At 41.0% G+C, this 19886-nt stretch overlaps 1 protein-coding gene across 5 annotated transcripts in view; it reads left to right on the forward strand.

Annotated features, from left to right (window-relative positions):
* The window catches only part of lrig1 (leucine-rich repeats and immunoglobulin-like domains 1), a 189821-nt gene that overhangs the window by 115103 nt on the left and 54832 nt on the right, over window positions 1-19886 (forward strand). For all 5 annotated transcript variants that reach the window (XM_078209489.1, XM_078209490.1, XM_078209485.1 and 2 more), the window contains exon 4: window positions 11090-11227. In XM_078209489.1, coding sequence (XP_078065615.1) covers window positions 11090-11227 — 138 coding nt within the window. The remainder of the gene's footprint in view (window positions 1-11089; window positions 11228-19886) is intronic.

Genomic DNA, 19886 nt, shown 5'->3' on the forward strand with positions numbered 1-19886 from the left:
AATTATTTAATTGCAGTTTCTTCTTGCTTTTGTTTACTTTGTTTCCAGGGAGGTGAAGATTTTTTTCTCTGGATAGAGAATATTAAAAATAAGAAAAATGAAAGTAACAAAATATTCAACTGGATGAGTAGTTTATAAAAAATCTATTTTTCTCTAGATTATGAAGTAGTTTGCACATAAAATAAAGTCACTTGATAATTAATGATTAGCACTGTAATGAGGGTGGCACGGTGGCACAGTGGTTAGCACTACTGCATCACAGCGTCAGGGATCCGGGTTCGATTCCCGGCTTGGATCATTGTCTGTGTGGAGTTTGCACATTCTCCCCGTGTCTGCTTGAGTTCCTCTGGGTGCCCCGGTTTCCTCCCACAGTCTGAAAGACGTGCTGGTTAGGTGCATTGACCCGAACAGGCACCAGAGTATGGCGACAAGGGGAATTTCACAGTAACTTCATTGCAGTGTTAACGTAAGCCTTACTTGTGACAAATAAATAAACTTACTTACGAGTTTGGCACTTTTAGTTGTAAAAGATGAGTTGTTAACCATAACTGAAATGTGCCTGATGATCAAATGAAAGAATACTGGGCTACAATCTTGGGTGGAGTGGAAGCAGGTCACATTTAGAACTTCAGCACTAAAATTCTAGGTTCAAATCGTGTGGAACAAACTCTTGTAAGGAAATTTACTATCTTGTGCAAATTGGGAAGCTTTCTGTTTAAGTGCTAATCTGGTTGGCAGACTTCCAACTTGTTTGTCACCTCTATCCCTCAGTAATCTTCTAAAATTCTTTCCTTTCACTCACAATGTATTATGGATCTTATTTAAGTCTTTTTTAACTAAAGGCTACTTAAACTCATGGTCATACGATCAAACTAGCTTTTGATAAAGGTGAAAGCAATTGCTTGGTTTTGCACAGTTTTACATTTTTATGTGCAAATACATATTTACCTCCATTTAAGATAGGCGGAGGTAATGAGTTCACCTTTATTTGTTAGTGTTACTTGTAAACAATATATGCCAAAACTAACGTGGATTTCAACAAATCTTGTACGTGGGATATGACTCGAGGAAAAATTGATTTGATTTAGCAAAGCTGTGTATCTGGATATAGGGATTTTTTTAAAAGGGTCCGTTAACATCAGAAGATGGGGCACACAGACTTGTTTTAGCACGTTGAGTTATTTTATTTAGAATATTGTGCATTGTCTCAGCTACTGTATTGTCAGTTGTCACCATTGTCAAAATGTGAGCAGTTTTCAGAGCAGGTTGTTGGATGTGGATTGGTCTGAAACTGTCTTGGCAAGATGGAAGCTCTTAAAGACTTTTTTTTAGCTTGGTAGTTACAGAGCATCAACCAGGCAGGGAACAACCTCCAGAAAGAGCTGTGTAATTGTTGCGTTAACAGAGCGTGTCAGAGATATACACTCCACTGCATGCTCTCTTCATTTGGTATTACTGTTTTTGTGGAGTTCTGCTTTAAGGCATTACTTCGTTGTGACAACATATGCATGTTGTAACTTTAAAACCTAAATAGTTAAAAGTACTTCGCAGGTGGTATAATGTTATGAATTAAATAATGTTTCAAGTGGAACCAAAGTGAAATTGGATGCAATTTGCACCTGCTTTTGGAGACATAATTGTATTAAATTTGGACAGTGTTAGGTCTGGCCCTATAGATTTTTGTAACAAGAAATGCTCTCCAATTAGGAATAGGTATATGCTCCAAAACTATTTATTCAGCCTAGATCTACCCAGGACAGTGACTGGAATTAAAGCATAAAATGCCTTGCATTCAACAATAGGAATTGGGAAAGAAGGAAGCATTTACCTTTAAGTGAACTCGAGATTTTCCCAAATTCTTGGGAGAAAGTTCACCATTCCACACAAACAATTAAATTTGGTTTTAATGATCAATTCTTTAATTTTGGAGTATGCGAGTGAATCTCGTGTGGACTTTCTCAAGGAGATTTTGGAGACCATGCAAATTTTATAATGTGGGTGTTCCAGCAGCCACAACTTTTCCTCCCAACGGAGCTGGAAATTCACCCTTTCGCCCACCCTGTTCTCTCATTTCCTGTTCTCCACTGACTGATTTCCACTCTCAAACTGTTTGGCTGTCTGTCTTCCCCCAACAGTCTTCCCACTTCCTAAACAGGGGTTTTCTTATTTTTAAACCACCTCTCACTCTTTGCTAATGTCCTTGCTCTGTCTGTATCCAGTTATTAACTTGTTGAATAGGGAAAGAATCTTGTGCATGTATTTGTTGGGCCATTCATTTTACAAAGCAGCATGCTCCTTTACACATGTTTTAGAATTCCATTCTCATGTTGGCTGCTGGGAAATTTATGGAAATATAGTATCAGGGAGACATAACCAAAGTGGATGAATCATGCTGTTAATAGAGTCATTACACAAGGTCATGAACATCTGGAATATGCCATTTAAAATGGTTGACGTAAAATGTAGGGGAATTAGAAAAGGCAAGGAGTTGTTATTTTAAAAATGTGATGTTGCCATGGCTGACAAAATTATGAGCAGAATGGCATCCTCTTAGTCTGGGTTTCTCGTGTTTTCATTAATTTTACCCTCCAAAAACAGCAGTTTACATTTCTTCAAGTTGGTTGACAAAGCTACAAAACTGAAGCTGATACAAGTTGGTAACTAACAAAACACATACACTAAAGCCACCCTTTAATTAAAGTTTTGTGACCAAGGTTATTACTTCAAAATAATTGAAAAATGTAATTCTTTAGTACATTGGGTGGAAGGATTTTTATTGGTGTTTTGGGATCACATTTTGCACTTCAACTTGTTTTCTGTGGAAATTGAAATCCACTGATCTCATGTAAGGCAAAGTAGTTGCAAGGTGTGCACCATAAACTTGCTATGAAAGTATCCAGTTTTAAAGGTTCCAATATAATTTAAGTAATGTATTATTGATCTATCATCTTAAAATGAGGTATACAAATTAGTTATGAAATTATTTAAACAAGAGAGTATGAAAAGAACATAAGAACTAGGCACAGAATTAGGCCATTTGGCCCCTCAAGCCTGCTTTGCCCATTTCACAAAATCATGGCTGATCTTTTTGTGGACTTGGCTCTGCTTATCACTCCGCTCACCAAAGCTTTCCTTTACTGTTCAAACATCTGTCTTTCCTTGTCTTAAAAACATTCAACGAGGTAGCCTCAACTGCTTCACTGGGCAGGGAATTCCACAGATTCACAACCCTTTGAGTTGAAGAAGTTCCTCCTCAACTCAGTCCTAAACCTGCTCCCCCTTATTTTGAGGCTATGCCCCTAGTTCTGGTTTCACCTGCCAGCAACCTCCCTGCTTCTATCTTATCTATTCCCTTCATAATTTTATATTTTTCTATAAGATTCCCCCTCTTCTAAATTCCAGTGAGTATAGTCCCATTCGTACTCAGTTTTTCCTCATAAGCCAACTCTCTCAATTCCAGAATCAACTGAGTGAATCTCCTCTGCACCCCCTTTAGTGCCAATATATTCTTTCTTGAGTAAGGAGACCAAAACTGGATACAGTACTTCAGGTGTGGTCTCACCAGTACCTTATGCAGTTGCAATATTACCTCTGTTTTTAAACTTCATCCCTCTGATGGAGCAACGAAGGACAAAATTCCATTTGTCGCCTTAATTACCTGCTGCATCTGCAAACCAACTTTTTGTGATTCATGCACAAGGGCGCCCAGGTTTCTTTGCACAGCAGCATGCTGCAATTTTTTACCATTTAAATAATAGTCCATTTTGCTGTTATTCCTATCAAAATGAATGACCTCACATTTACCAACATTGTATTCCATCTGTCAGACCCTTGCCTACTCAAATTATCTATATCCCTTTGCAGATGTTCCATGTCCTCTGCACACTTTGCTCCACCACTCATCTTAGTGTCATCTGCAAACTTTGACGCACTACACTTGGTCCCCAACTCCAAATCATCCAGGTAAATTGTAAACAATTGTGGTCCTAACACTGATCCCACTAGTTTGATTGCCAACCACATAAACACCTATTTGCCCCCACTCTTTGCTTTGTTAGTTAACCAATCCTCTATCCATGCTAATACATTACCTGTAACGCCGTGCACCTTTATCTTATGCAGCAGCCTTTTGTGCAGCATCTTGTCGAATGCCTTCTGGAAATCCAGATACACGACATCCACCGGTTCACTGTTGTCTACCGCACTCATAATGTCTTCAAAGAATTGCACTAAATTACTTAAACATGACCTGCCTTCCATGAACCCATGCTGTGTCTTCCCAATGGCACAATTTCTATTAAGATGTCTTGCTATTTCTTCCTTGATGCTAGATTCAAGCATTTTTCCCACTACTAACCGGCCTATAGTTACCCACCTTTGTTTACCTCCTCTTTTTAAACAGTGGCGTCACATTTGCTGGAATCACATTTGATCATTCTTGGTAACTTTGAGGAAATGAAGCCATGTTTCTGTTTTTGAAAGGTCCAGTTAATATTTACTGGGCCATAATGTTGGCAGCTTCAAGTAGCTCAGACCCAGCAAAGTGCCACTTTATCTAAATTCATAACTCTTGACAGATTCTGAAAGTTGTAGAGACCATAAATTGGAGTACATAATCTAGCCTGATTCTTCATTGCAGTGATGAAATGCTGCCTTCCTGCAGTTTCTTTCATCTTTTTTGATGAGAAATTGAGCCAATGCCCTATTGTCTTTAGTTGGCATATTTTAGCATTATTCAAAGAGTAGCAAGTTTTCCAGATATCCTGGCCAGTATTAGTGGCAATTTACTGCGTAATTTATTATTTACATACCATGTTTATATGTCTGCAGAGTCACATTCCAATGATTCTGCAGCTATTGCTCTGCTGCTGGCCCTTGTAAATGGTGAGGGATTGCTTATTCTGCATTTTGAAAAAGAGGTTGGAAATTTGACTCCATTTTGTCTGAAACAGATGGGAGATACTATTCAAGCTGAGCCATTGTGGTTTGAAAGCAATGTGACCCCAGGGATGTGTAAACTGGTCCTTTGACACATGTACTTTGTCAGTTCTACTTTCACTGCAGTGTCACAAATTAAGTTACTTTCTCGCACCTGCATATTAATTCTGTCTGCACGACCGAATGCAGGAGCTGAATGGGAGTTGGGAGTGCAGCCAGCCAGAAGCACAAATAGCAATAGTGTTGTGCACAATAAGATTTTTTTTTCAAATGTATTACTATTCATTTTCAAAGTGGCAACCATGGCTCAGTGGCAGCACTCTTGCCTCTGAGTTAGAAGGATGTGACTCGAGCTCTACACCAAATGATTTCAGCACAGAAATCTAGACTGACACTCCAGTGCAGTACTGCATTATCCAATATTCAGTCTTTTCAATCAGATTTTAGAGGCAAAGTGTTCTCTTAGGTGGACGTAACAATTTCCGTGGCACTCTCTTGAAGAAAAGCAGGAGGATCTCACTAGTGACCTAACCAGTATTTATCCCTCTATCAACATTAAGATAAGTCGTTATCACACTGATGTTTGGAGTAACTTGATGTGCACCATTGGCTGTCACACTTCCTAAATTACAACTTCAGAAGTACTTCCTTTTGTAAGGATTTGTTCAGTAGGTCTCCCAAAAAAGTTCAAAGGCCTGTAAGGTTGAACAGTGGTGTTTATTGGTAACATAATAATCTGTACGTATTTATATAATTTAGCTGAAACTAAGAGCTAACTTCATGCTGACTGGCTTCTACTGAAGTGTCTCCATACAGCGAGCTACTGTCTCTCAATATCATACTGTTAGGTGGTACAGTTTTCCAGTCCCACATTAATCCTTGCTATGCCGAACACCTTTGTTCTACACCTTCCCCAAACCTTTACCCAACATTTTTACAGTACATTTTTCTTTACGCGTTGGCCCTTCTCCCTCCCTTCAAGGCTGTGATTTTATAAATTCAGGTGGTGAGGAGGGTTGACAATTCTTCCAAGTCACACTTCGAGTGGTAGACTCAATTTCTTTGTGCAGGTTTTATTGACTTGGAGTTGAAATTGTAGTATTTTGTTTATAGCACTTGGTTGTCTTCTTCTGATTTGCTTTTTACACTTCTGGAAGTTGAACGTCCTCTTACCAGCAATCCATTTGCTTTATTTGGACACCGTGGGCTTATCCCATTCCTTCTGGAGAGGGTGGTCACTTTGTTCCTTCTTAGTACAAACAAGTCTATGGGGTCTGCCATGATTTTTCCAGGAATTGAATTTGATTTTCTGTGTTCTGTTCTTGTGCCCTGGTGAGTTGATGGTTGTTACTCTCCTGCTTCAGCTTTGTCTTGCTGCTGTGCAGTTCTGCTGGAAATTGTAGTTTTGTGGCCAAAGTGTTCCTAGGTTGTGTGGCAGCAGCTGTGGAACCTGAGGTTCGGGCTCATTGTTCTGTTGCAGATATTCTCAATGGTTGAATAATGGTGAAATTTATCTGAAAGTTTGGCTGGTATGACAAAGAGGAGATCCTGCCACTTGCAAGCGAGTTGGACAAACCGGCTCTCAAAGAGTGAAGATAGTTCAGAGCTGAAGTCGAGTCAAGAGTCTCTTCACTGTTGGACCTCTCGGGAACTTGCTATTCCGTGTAGTTGATGACAGAGGTTGCTTTGATGTCTTTTGCCATTTTGAAGAGGTTAAGGGCAATATAGACATCCCTGCTTAAGGGAGAAACGGTTGGTTTCAGGTGACCTGCAAAATTTTGGATATTTGCTTGTCACCATACCGCATTGGTTTTAGGATCATGCCTATGATCGGAAGTTTCTCCAGGGCCAAAGTGTTGTCTGTTGTTCGAAGTTGTCTTTCAGCCATAGTTCCTTTTCTGAAAGGATTGTTAAACTGGTTCCCATGTCCAATTTGAAATTGATGAGGTGACCATTTACAGAGATGTCAGTATCCCAAAAGGTTTTACAGGATTCTTGTTTTTTTTTCAATTCGTCCATTGGATATGGGCTTCGCTGGCTGGGTCAGTGTTTATTGCCCATCCTTGAGGGCATTTAAGAATCAACCACATTGCTATGGATCTGGAGTTGCATATGGGCCAGACCAGGATGACAGATTTCCTTCCCTAAAGGACATTTATGAACTAGATGGGTTTTTAAGATGATCAATAATGGTTTTATGGTCATCGTTCGATTTTTAATTGCAGATTTAAAAAAAATTTAAATCCACCCTGGTGGAATTCAAACCCAAGTCCCAAGAGATTATGCTGGGTCTCTGGATTATTAGTCCAGCGACGACAACACTACGCCACTGCCTCCCCATCTCATCCAAGAAGCACAGTTGGACTTCCTGGTGTGGTACCTCGGTCTCATGAACTGTTCTGTGATGCTCCATACATCTCGATGACTTAAACTTGCACAGCTTTTCAAAGTGCCCCAGTCAGTTGCAGTTGAAACAGTGCACAGAGATGCTGGATAATGCTCTTACCTGTGAAGACTTTTGGCTCCAAAGCACTGACATGGTCTCCAACCATCATTTGGTCAGCTATTGTCTTCCTTTACCTGGAGTCTTCCTGCCCCTTTGTTGCCTTTGAGTTGGACAATTGGGGTTACTCTATACCATGGCTTAATCTGGTCCATTTTAACCTTGTAAAATGGACCAGCGTTGGCAAATTTCAGATTGCCTGACTATTTTGATTGCATTTTCTAGAGTTGGATCTTCTTTAACCTGTAGTATGTCTGAAAGAGCATCATTAAGCATTCCTACTACTCGGTCTCACATGAGCTCTGGCTTAGGTTAGCCATAGTCACAACCTTCAGCCGATCTGTGTAATTCATTTGAGAGCGTCAGTTGGTTCTCAAGGCTGTTGGTTCACTTGTTGAACTTTGTGCTCTCCAAATTTTTATTATTTCTAAAATCAAAATAGATATTGAAGATTTCAGAACTTCTTCAAACATGAAGATTCATTTATTCCTTGCCTCACAATGATGTTATCAACCATCCGACCGACTGAACACAGTAATTTATTCACTTGTTTAGCTTCTGTCTTATCTAATCCTGAAACTATCATGTCTCTTGAAAATCGCTTTTGCTAAAGTCTCCAATTCTGCACTAGTTTGGCCCTTGTATCAGCCGAAATAGCTCTGGTAGGGGTGATTTATTATCCATGGCTGATTTTCAGCTGAGGACTACTGCTATAGATGGTATTTCACTTTTAAAGATGTTGAGTTGCAGTTACTTTTTTCAGTGTCTCCTGTGCTTGTCGGGTTTTGGAGGCATTCACGGTGATCACAGACCCAGCCTCAAAGGGATCAAATTCTTGCAGTGAATTTTCTAATCAAAGATTTGGGCACTTCAGAATGTTTTTGGAGTATGTTGGAATGATCAAAAGGCAATTCCTAGCTTTGGCTGAGTTTTGAAAACTCTGTTTTTCTTTATCAATGGAGCTTGGCCCCCATGTGTTATATCATCAACTCTGAGCCTGGGCTGGCCATGGTAATTAATGAAATGGACTGCTCTGAATAATTAATAGCCTGAAGATGATTAAAGGCTAGTACATCCTTAGCAGTGAATTTTTGCTCACCCTTGCTGGGTCCTTTGACTCTGCAACTGATTAGCATTCACAATGGACCTCCATATGCTCTGGTGGAGATTTTAGCTGAACAGTGGATTTTTCTTCAGTCCTTCAGCCTCCATGTATTCTATGGGAGCTTTTTGGGGGATCTCCAGATTTCTCGTCGGTTCAGGTGCACTGCAGTCAGGTCAGGATCCTGTTTGTTTAGTTTTTGAGATTCTGTGTCCTTCAACAGTGGCAGTTCTGTGTTTGTTCATTAGCCTCCTCCAAGTTATTATGGTTTGTTAAATGTAGGTGTCTCAAAAAGATTGAGGTTTGAAATGTTGAACAGTAGTGATTATTGGTAGCACATTACCATATAGGGCGACAGACACTGTGTCACAGTGCGAGGGACCTGGGTTCAATTCTGATCTTGGGTGACAGTGTGGAGTTTGCATCTTCTCCCCAGGTGCTCAGGTTTCCTCCCACAGGTTATGTGGATTGGCCATGCTAAATTGCCCCTTAGTGTCCCAAGATGTGTTAATTAGGGGGATAAGTGGGGCAAGTACATGAAGCCATGGGAATAGGACCTGGGTGGAATACTCTGTCGGAGAAGTCGGTGCAAACCTGATGGGCCAAATGGCCTCTTTCCGCATTGTAAGGATTTTATGATTTTATATTTGTGTACATAGTATAGCTTAAGCTAGGAGTTAACTTCATGGTGACTTCTAGTCTCTCCATGCAGCAGTCCCTGTCTGCTGTCACTTGTTTCTCCACATCATATTATAGTTGGTACTGTTCTCCAGTCCCACATTAATTCTTGCTCTGCTGAACACCCTTGTAAAGTTTAAAGTTTATTTATTCATTAGTGTCACAAGTAGGCTTACGTTAACACTGCAATGAAGTTACTGTGAAAATTCCCTAGTTGCCATGCTCCGGCGCCTGTTCGGGTACACGAAGGGAGCATTTAGCACGGCCAGTGCACCTAACCGCTATGTCTTTAGAACTGTGGGAGGAAACCGGAGCACCCGGAAGAAACCCACACAGACACTGGGAGAACGTGCAGACTCCACACACAGTGACCCAAGCCGGGAATTGAACCGAGGTCCCTAGTGCTGGAAGACAGCAGTGCTAACCACTGTGCCACCGTGTTGTCTGGTGTACTACACTTCCTTAGCTGGAACGTGCTTAGGGATATCCTGTGATCATGAAAATCATAAGATAAATGCAAAGCTTTATTTTGATTTTCTTTCTACAACACTAGAGATGAAATAAGCAGATCTGCAAGGTTGCGTGTGCTTTAGGTACTGCATGAGTGGTGGAAATCATTCTAAATTGTTGACTGCTCAAAAATGCAAGCATTTGGCAATTCTGAATTTGAATGAGGTTGTTCTTTTCTGAAAAACATTTAAAACTGACATGAGGCATTGTTGAGGGAAATGTGGTATTGGCGTGAAATACTACACCAACTTGAAAGTACAGCTGCTAACGGCTGAAATGACACAAGCCACCTGGAAACTACCAAAACATGCATCCTAACTATTGCAGTTTGTCATCCTTTCAACATTAAAAGTTTGTTGGGTATGTGGTGTGATTTTCACAAATGGTTGCAATAAGTTAGATCTGTGTTTCAAGCAAAGGCCTCTAGTTTAATTAAATTAATAATGCTTGGATGTGTACCTGTGTAGAGATATGGTAAGACATTGGAAAAAAAAATCCTTGAGTATTGTACATCTGAACTGTAAATTGAATTTCTCATTGCAACTGTAATGAATTGTGCAAGCAACTATAACTCTATCAATCTTTTCATGATATTAATAAATAAATGCTAGTGGTTAGTTGCTATGATATATTCTGTTTAAATTGTTTCGAAATAACTTATCTAAAAGATTAAATTGAGACAAATATCCTTTCAGAATTGAGATAAATGCCCTTTTGGTGAACTTGCATACAATCTAAAAACACAGGAGCAAGGATGCTGATTAGAAGGCTAAGATGAAAATATGCACTCTCTTTTGTTAAGTTACAAAAGACTTGCAACATTTTCTGTCTGTATTTTATTTTGAACTTTAATTTGATTCTTGTATAATAGCACTTACATTCTTCAGCTATTCGGCAAGGCTTTCCATGATCAGAAAATATTTGCAATTCATCAGTATCAGTGGCCAATTGATGTTCATTATGGAATATTCAAAAATGTGTGTTTGCATTGATGTACTTCAAATGAGAATACAAGATCTACAATTTCTACAATTCTAAATGTGCATCCGATTGCCATGCCGTTAGTTCTGAATTTGGTTTATAATAATGGTACATGACAATTGGCTTAATGCAATTGCTAACTTTAATGTTTATTTTGATGAGAGACCACTTATTAATGAGAAGCCCTGTTGATATATCTTCATTTATCGAATCTATTGATTGACTAAAAATACAACATGTATGTTGGCACAAAGATTTATTGACTTGTGGCACTAGTTTTCAAAATGCACCTGTTTTAGCACCTGTTTTGTTGTGAAGAAGGTAAGTTTATTTTCTTAAAGTTTTATTTCAAATGTGACTTTTTAAATTTTTAACAGGCACCACAACAAGATCCGCAGTGTTGAGGCAAATCGATTGAGGTTCTACGAGTCCCTAGAAACACTGGACCTGACCTATAATGAAATAACTGAAATCCGAAACAATTGCTTTCCACGTCAACTCAAAATTAAAGACCTGTGAGTTCTATATTCTCTGACTGTTAGAATAATGAGCAAGGATTTTGGGGTGGTGGCAACTACAAACAGTCTTCATTTTTTTTGAAACATAAAGGCATTAGTACCATTCATTTGTTTTCTTCTTTGTTCTCTTTTTCACCCTCTGCTACTGGATTGGTGAAGAAATTTGTGAATATAGATCGCAAAACTGCTTCTGCATGTACACGCACATAAACCGTTTATTTTCTTGATAGTTTTTTTTGTCAATCCTTTTGACTAAGTGCCCATCATCCATTTATGAACCTAACAATGAATATTGAGATCCCATTTGTCAGAAACACTTGTGCTACTTATGCTGCTGAAGTAGCTGAAATATCTTTGGGTGAGGCACTCCTGAGAAATCTCTTTTGTTTTGGTTTTGAATACACTTTCTCCTATATAAAGATGCAGGAATATCTGAGCTACTTCACCTGGGACCAAGCACGAATGCAAATGTTTGTCAGCATCACTTATTTAAAGTGTCAAGATTGTAAATGATGTGTTAAATGAAGGTTTAAACCTGCTGAGGATAAGACCTGTATAAAAATGAGATTACCACAGGGGGATGGGGAGGATTTGGAGTGCAGTGGGTTAGGAATTTTAAAAACACAGAAGCAAGGATTTGACCCAGTATGAACAAGGGAAGGGGATGCGATCTAAAGGAGATGGTGGAATGTAGGAAGAAATAAATCATTGTAAAATAGCATTTAGATGGACTTGCACTGTCAGTTGGTTTTTCTGTGACAAAGTCATGGTCTGGAAGAACTTGGATAATGAATAATCTGAGGGGGTTCTGGGGGCAATCTAGTGTGGAAACACAGAATGGAGGATATTGGTAAAACAGCTTGTTACACTCATAGGCAGTAATGGGATTTTTGTAAGTAGACAGAAGCACCTTTGCATTGCTTACCAATTTTTTGATTTATAAACATAATCTAAAGCTTCCTTCCTTTGTAAATGAGAAGGAACCTCAAGTTGTATTACTTTGCTGAGTTCTTCAAAGCTGCTGAGTACAAGGTTGTATTTTCCATACAAGAACAGAACATGGAGTTAGGTCTTTGGCTTTTACAGAGTACATTAGCTTGGGATGAGGCCTCCTTTGATTGCAAGGGACATAATTTTGTTTAATATGTTTACAAGCAAAGGTTAATTGTTTGAAAGACTACCATTTTTAAAAATCTGGTTTTAGAAAATATCAAACCAGTTCTTCAAATTCTTTAGTTCTGTAGACTTGGCTATCTTTTCTACTCCCATGAAAAACTAAATAAATTTCTTATGCATTTCAGTTTAAAATTTATTTCTGTCCTGATATTTGAAAAATATATTAAAAATATGTACTGCTAAATTGCTCCATCATGATGCTCAGCAATTCTGGTTGTGGCTCCATTGATCACACTAATCTTTTTGCTCAGTACCTTTTTGAGTGCAGAATGCAGTGGGAATAAAGCATGGCTCACCTTGCTTGTGATTTTGAACCAAAGATTCTACCCTAACTTTTTGCTTCGGGGGAAAGACAATAGTTAAGTGGCATTCAGCCAAGGTTTAGAACAAGGTGTTGATAAGTACTTGAGGCAATGGAGAGAGCTGGGTTATGGGTGGGTAGCAATAGAAACATAGAAAACTACAGCACAAAACAGGCCCTTCGGCCCCACAAGTTGTGCCGAACGTATCCCTACCTTTTAGGCCTACCTATAACCCTCCATCCTATTAAGTCCCATGAACTCCTCCTGGAGTCTCTTAAAAGACCCTATTGAGTTTGCCTCCACCACCATTGACGGCAGCGGATTCCACTCGCCCACCACCCTCTGTGAGAAAAACTTCCCCCTAACATTTCCCCTGTACCTACTCCCCAGCATCTTAAACCTATGTCCTCTCATAGCAGCCATTTCCACCCTGGGAAAAAGCCTCTGAGAGTCCACCCGATCGATGCCTCTCAACATCTTTTATACCTCTATTAGGTCTCCTCCCATTCTACGTCTCTCCAAGGAGAAAAGACCGAGCTCCCTCAGCCTATCCTCATAAGGCATGCCACTCAATCCAGGCAACATCCTTGTAAACCTCCTCTGCACCCTTTCAATCTTTTCCACATCCTTCCTGTAATGAGACGACCAGAACTGAGCACAGTACTCCAAGCGAGGTCTGACGAGGGTCTTATATAGCTGCATCATTATCCCCGGACTCCTAAACTCAATCCCTCGATTGATAAAGGCCAGCACACCAAACGCCTTCTTAACCACCACCTCCACCTGCGGGGCCAATTTTAGAGTCCTATGGACCCGGACCCCAAGGTCCTTCTGATCCTCTACAGTACTAAGAGTCTTTCCCTTTATATTGTACTCCTTCACCCCATTTGACCTGCCAAAATGGACCACTATGCATTTATCTGGGTTGAAGTCCATCTGCCACTTCTCCGCCCAGTCTTGCATCCTATCTATGTTCCTCTGTAACTTCTGACATCCCTCCAGACTATCCACAACCCCACCAACCTTCGTGTCATCGGCAAACTTACCAACCCATCCCTCCACTTCCTCATCCAGGTCATTTATGAAAATGACAAACAGCAAGGGTCCCAGAACAGATCCCTGGGGCACACCACTGGTGACCGACCTCCAATTAGAAAAAGACCCATCTATACACACTCTCTGCCTCCTTTGGGCAAGCCAGTTCTGGATCCACAGGGCAGCAGCCCCTTGGATCCTATGCCCTCTCACTTTTTCTAGAAGCCTTGCATGGGGGACCTTATCGAACGCCTTGCTAAAATCCATATAAACCACATCTACTGCTTTCCCTTTGTCAATGTGTTTAGTCACATTTTCGAAGAACTCCTCCAGGCTCGTAAGGCACGATCTGCCTTTGACAAAACCATGCTGAGTATTCTTGAGCATACTAAACCCCTCTAAATGCTCATAAATCTTGTCCCTCAGGATCTTCTCCATCAGCTTGCCAACCACTGAGGTTAGACTCACCGGTCGGTAGTTTCCTGGGCTATCCCTATTCCCCTTCTTGAAAATAGGAACCGCATCCGCAATCCTCCAATCCTCTGGCACCTCTCCCGTCTCCATCGACGACGCAAAGATCATCGCCAGAGGCTCTGCAATCTCTTCCCTCGCCTCCCACAGTAACCTGGGGTACATCCCATCCGGACCCGGCGACTTATCTATCTTGATGCCATTCAAAGATTCCAGCATAACCTCTTTGTTAAAGTCCACATACTCAATCTTTTCAGTCCACCGCAAGCCCACAGTACATCCACCCATGTCCTTCTCCTCTGTGAAAACCGAGGCAAAATACTCATTAAGCACCTCTGCCATTTCTACTGGTTCCGTACTGATTTTCCCGCCTTCACCTTTTATAGGCCCTATTCCTTCACGTCTCATCCTTTTACTCTTCACATATTTATAGAACGCCTTAGGGTTTTCCTTAATTCTACTTGCCTAGGCCTTCTCGTGACCCCTTCTGGCTCTCCTAATTTCCTTCTTTAGTCCCTTCCTACAAGCTGTATACTCATCTAGATCCCTATCTTCGCCAAGCTCTCTGAACCTTTTGTACGCTTTCCTTTTCTTCTCGACTAGGTCCTGCACAGCTTTCGTGCACCACGGTTCCTTTAACCTACCAACTCCTCCCTGTCTGCTCGGAACATTGTCCTGTAGAACCCTAGACAGACATTCCTTGAAAAACTGCCACCTCTCTTCAGTAGATTTCCCCAAGAATACCTCCTTCCAATTTACTCCTCTAATTTGCTGCCTTATGTCTTCATATTTCCCCTTACTCCATATAAACTCTTTCCTAGCTTGCCTGATCCTCTCTTTTTCTAATGCAAGCATAAAGGTGATAGAGTTATGATCGCTATCCCCAAGATGCTCTCCCACTGAGAGATCTGACACCTGTCCAGGCTCATTGGTCAGTATCAGATCATGTACAGCCTCTCCTCTTGTAGGCTTGTCCACATGCTGTGTCAGGAAACCCTCCTGAACACACCTAATGAACTCCTCCCATCCAATCCCCTTACCCTAGGGATATTCCAATCTATGTTTGGGAAATTAAAGTCTCCCATCACAACAACTCTGCTATTATTGCAACTCTTCAGGATCTGTTTCCCTATCTGCTCCTCCACCTCCCTGTCACTATTGGGCGGCCTATAGAAAACTCCCAGCAAAGTGATCGACCTCTTTCCACTCCGAACTTCCACCCACAGAGACTCTGTAGACAATCCCTCCACAGCATACACCTTCTCTACAGCTGTGACACTCCACCCCCTCTCTCGCCTCCCTCCCTGTCCTTCCTGAAACATCTGAATCCTGGCACCTGTAGTATCCAGTCCTGTCCCTGAGACATCCAAGTCTCTGTAATGGCCACCACATCATACTTCCAGGCATCGATCCACGCTCTGAGCTCATCCCCTTTATTCACTATACTCCTGGCATTAAAGTAAACACATCTCAATGCTAGGTAAGAAACTCAAAAATAATACTGAAATTGATAGTAATATGTCTTTTTTTTCTGCTGTTTGACAGCTGGCCTGCAACACTTGAAAGGCTGGTTAATTGTCAAGATGGAAAATCTAAGAAAGCTGTGGAGAGGAATGAGTGAGATCGTAGCAGACTGGGTGAAATGGGCGTGCATATGTGATTATGGGATGTATGAAGAAGCTTGTTTGGATTGGAGGAATCACTTCTGTTTTTTGTCCAAAAGCAGTGCTATATCTGTGCTTCTCTTCTGGATCTGGTCTGTCTTCCGTCTATCTGCCAGATTTCTAGCACCCCTGGAAGTGTAATTGATGTCCGTTAACAAAACTTGTTAAAATGGAGGTTTCCAGTAACCAACCATTGCCTGAGATTGGATTGACCACCTGCCCTGCTTCTATTAAAATCACCTCCCAGAAGAGGGGTGGGTGGTTGAAGTTGAACTTAATTCTAAAAGTTTTCAGCTTTTCACCACTTCTGTTAATGGCAAAGGTTTTTGCTGTAATATCCAGCTAAAGGGGTTAACTACTGTTCTCCTAATCCCTCTTTATCAAGTGAGGTCTGATTATTGGATGTTAGCAATGCACTTTTATGTATCTAGTAAATCCTCAATTCTTGAGGGTTGTAATGCTCAATGTGAGGAGTTGGTCTACTGATCAAAAGAGCACAATTGCAACCTGCAAACTGACATTGAATAGTAATACCCGTCAGACAAAAAGTTATTTTCCATCTTATTAAAACCCTTTTTGTAAACCTGCCCATGTAAGTACTGTCCGGGAAGTTTAAACTTCCGTTGGGCAACTGCTCTGTACTGGGAACCATCTCATACACCAATTTAGATGGTTCCAACTCTTTGAGGACTAATTACCGGCAAAAGTTGCCACTTCTAACTTCTGGGTGGCTATAACACTGCTCTAGCTAAGCAGGCAAGCACACACACACACCCTGGAACTCCAACTTCTGGCTCACCCCAATCCTTTCAACAAGCCAAGGGTATATCCAAGGGTACTCAATATTTTGGCAGGATAGATGGGAAGGAAAAGGAGATGGTGTCGCTTTGCTGGTGAAGGAAGGGATCTGTGCTATAATGAGAAGCGATGTAAGCACTGGAGGTCAAGGTGTGGAATAATTCTGGGTAGAAATAAGAAATACCAAAGGATGGAAGTCCCTGGTTGGAGTAATCTATAGATCCCCAAACTATAGTTCCATAGTGGGGCACAATATTAACCAGGCAATGCTGGAGGCTTGTAAGAAAGTTACTGCAATAATCATGGTGATTTTAATATGCACATAGACTGGATTAATCAAATTGGCAAGGGTCGCCTTGAGGGAGAGTACATTGACTATATTGGGGCGGCACGGTAGCACAGTGGTTAGCGCTGCTGCTTCACAGCTCCAGGGTCCCGGGTTCGATTCCCGGCTCGGGTCACTGTCTGTGTGGAGTTTGCACATTCTCCTCGTGTCTGCGTGGGTTTCCTCCGGGTGCTCCGGTTTCCTCCCACAGTCCAAAGATGTGCGGGTTAGGTTGATTGGCCAGGTTAAAAATTGCCCCTTAGAGTTCTGAGATGCGTAGGTTAGAGGGATTAGCGGGTAAAATATGTGGGGATAGGGCCTGGGTGGGATTGTGGTCGGTGCAGACTCGATGGGCCGAATGGCCTCCTTCTGCACTGTAGGGATTCTATGATTCTATGATTAGAGATTGTTTCTTGGAGCAATATGCTGTGGAGCCAACCAGAGAGCAGGCTGTTCTGGATTTGATATTGTGTAATGAGCAGGGATTAATTAATGACCTCATAGTTAAGATCGTCAAGGGAAGAGTTATGATAGTATTATAGAATTCAAAATTCAGTTTGAGGGTGAGAAACTGGAGTCCTGCACTCACATCCTAGAGTTAAATAAAGCTAATTACATAGGCATGAGGACAGACTTGGCCCTAGTGAACTGGGCAGGAAGGCTAAAAGGTAGGATAGTTGATGAGCAGTGGCAGTTGTTTAAGGAGATATTCAGTTCCTCCCAACTAAAATATATTTCAGAGAGGAAAAAAGATTGTAAGAGGGGAAAAAAACATCCATAGCTTAACAAGGAAGTTAAAGACGACAAAAACTAAGGCATACCATATTACAAAGGCCAGTGGCAGGCTGGAAGATTGGAAACTTAGGGTTGCTAAAAGTAAATTATGAAAGAAAACTAGCTCAAAATATAAAAAAAAACAAAAGCTTCTAAGTATATCAAAGGGAAGAGTGTAGCTAAAGTGAATGTTGGTCCCTTGGATGATGAGACCGGGAAGTGAATAATGGGGAACACAGAAATGGTGGAGATGCGAAATTTATATTTTGCCTCAGTTTTCACGTTGACGGACACTGGTACCATCCAATAGTAACAGGTAATGCAATGTTAATAGAAAGGGAGGAACTTAAAACCATCATCATTAATCGGGAAATAGGACTGAACAAGCTATTGGGATTGGAGGTAGTCTTTTTTAAGTCCCCTGGGCCTGATGGCCTATATCCTAGGATATTAAAGAACATGGCAGCAGAGGTAATGGATCTGTTGGTTATAGTATTCCAATATTCCCTGGATGTGGGAAAGGTTCCAGTGGTTTGGAAAAGGAAGGGAGGCAGAAAGTAGGAAACTATAGACCAGTTAGTTTAACGTATGTTGTTGGGAAATTATTAGAATCCATTATTAAGGAAATAAAGGGCATTTGGAAAGTCAAAACGCAATCAATCAATCAGAGTCGGCATGGTTTTATGAAGGTGCATCATGTTTGACTAACTTGCTAGAGATCTTTAAAGATGTAACAAGCCAAGTGGATAATGGGAATCCTATAGATGTAGTATATTTGGACTTTCAGGAAGGCATTTGGTAAGGTGCCTCACAGAAAGTTAGTATGCAAGGAGTCAGTGGTAATTTACTAGCTTGGAAGAAGACTGGCTAACTGACAATGTGATGTGGAGATGCCGGCGTTGGACTGGGGTAAACACAGTAAGAAGTCTCAACACCAGGTTAAAGTCCAACAGGTTTATTTGGTAGCAAAATCCACTAGCTTTCAGAGCGCTGCTCCTTCGTCAGGTAAGTCCTGACGAAGGAGCAGTGCTCCGAAAGCTAGTGGATTTTGCTACCAAATAAACCTGTTGGACTTTAACCTGGTGTTGTGAGACTTCTTACTATCTGACAGAAGGCAGAGTGGGATAAATCTCTTTTTGACAAGATCTAACTAGTGGGGTGTCTACAGACCAAACTATTTACAATTTACATTCATGAGTTGAACACAGGGATAGAAGGTACTATAGCCAAATTTGCAGATTATACTAAAATAGGTGGGATAGTAAGTTGCAAATAGATATAGATAGGTTAGGTGAGTGGACCAAAATGTGGCAAATGGAGTTTATATGGATAAGTGGGAGGTTATCCATTTTGGTTGGAAAAATGGAAAGTTTGAAGAGAGACATAGGGGTGCTTTGGTGCAGAGGGATCTGGGTGTGGGAAAAGTTCCAGTGGATTGGAAGTGTACCCTTCATAAAACCATGCTGACTCTGATGGATTGCATTTTGACTTTCCAAATGCCCTTTTATTACTTCCTTAATAATGGATTCTAACAATTTCCCAACAACATACGTTAAACTAACTGGTCTATAGTTTCCTACTTTCTGCCACCCTTCCTTTTCCAGTCCAATGAACCTTTCCCACATCCAGGGAATTTTGGGATTTAAAGCTAAAGGAATGGAGTACAAAAGTAAGGAAGTGTTGCTGCAACTATACAAGGCATTGGTGAGACTACACTTAGAATACTGTGTACAGTTTTGGTCCCCTTATTTGAGGAAGGATGTAGTTGTTTTAGAGGCAGTACAGAGGAAGTTTGCTAGTTTTTGATTCGAGAGATAAGGGGGTTGTCTTCTGAAGATAAATTGAGAATTTTAGGCCTATACTCTAGAGTTTATAAGAATGAGAGGAGATCTAATTGAGATTTATGAGACGTGTTAAGATGTTATAAAAGATGTTGACAAAGTAGACATCGATGCTTCCTCTTGTGGGGCAACCTAGAACAAGCGGTCATAATTTTAGGATAAGGGGTAGCAGATATAAAATGCATGCGGACTAGGGGCAGCATGGTGGCTCAGTGGCTAACAGTGCTGCGGCACAGCACCAGAGACCCAGGTTCAATTCCAGCCTTGGGT

The sequence above is a fragment of the Mustelus asterias genome, chromosome 3, assembly GCF_964213995.1.
Source record: "Mustelus asterias chromosome 3, sMusAst1.hap1.1, whole genome shotgun sequence".
NCBI lineage: Eukaryota > Metazoa > Chordata > Chondrichthyes > Carcharhiniformes > Triakidae > Mustelus > Mustelus asterias.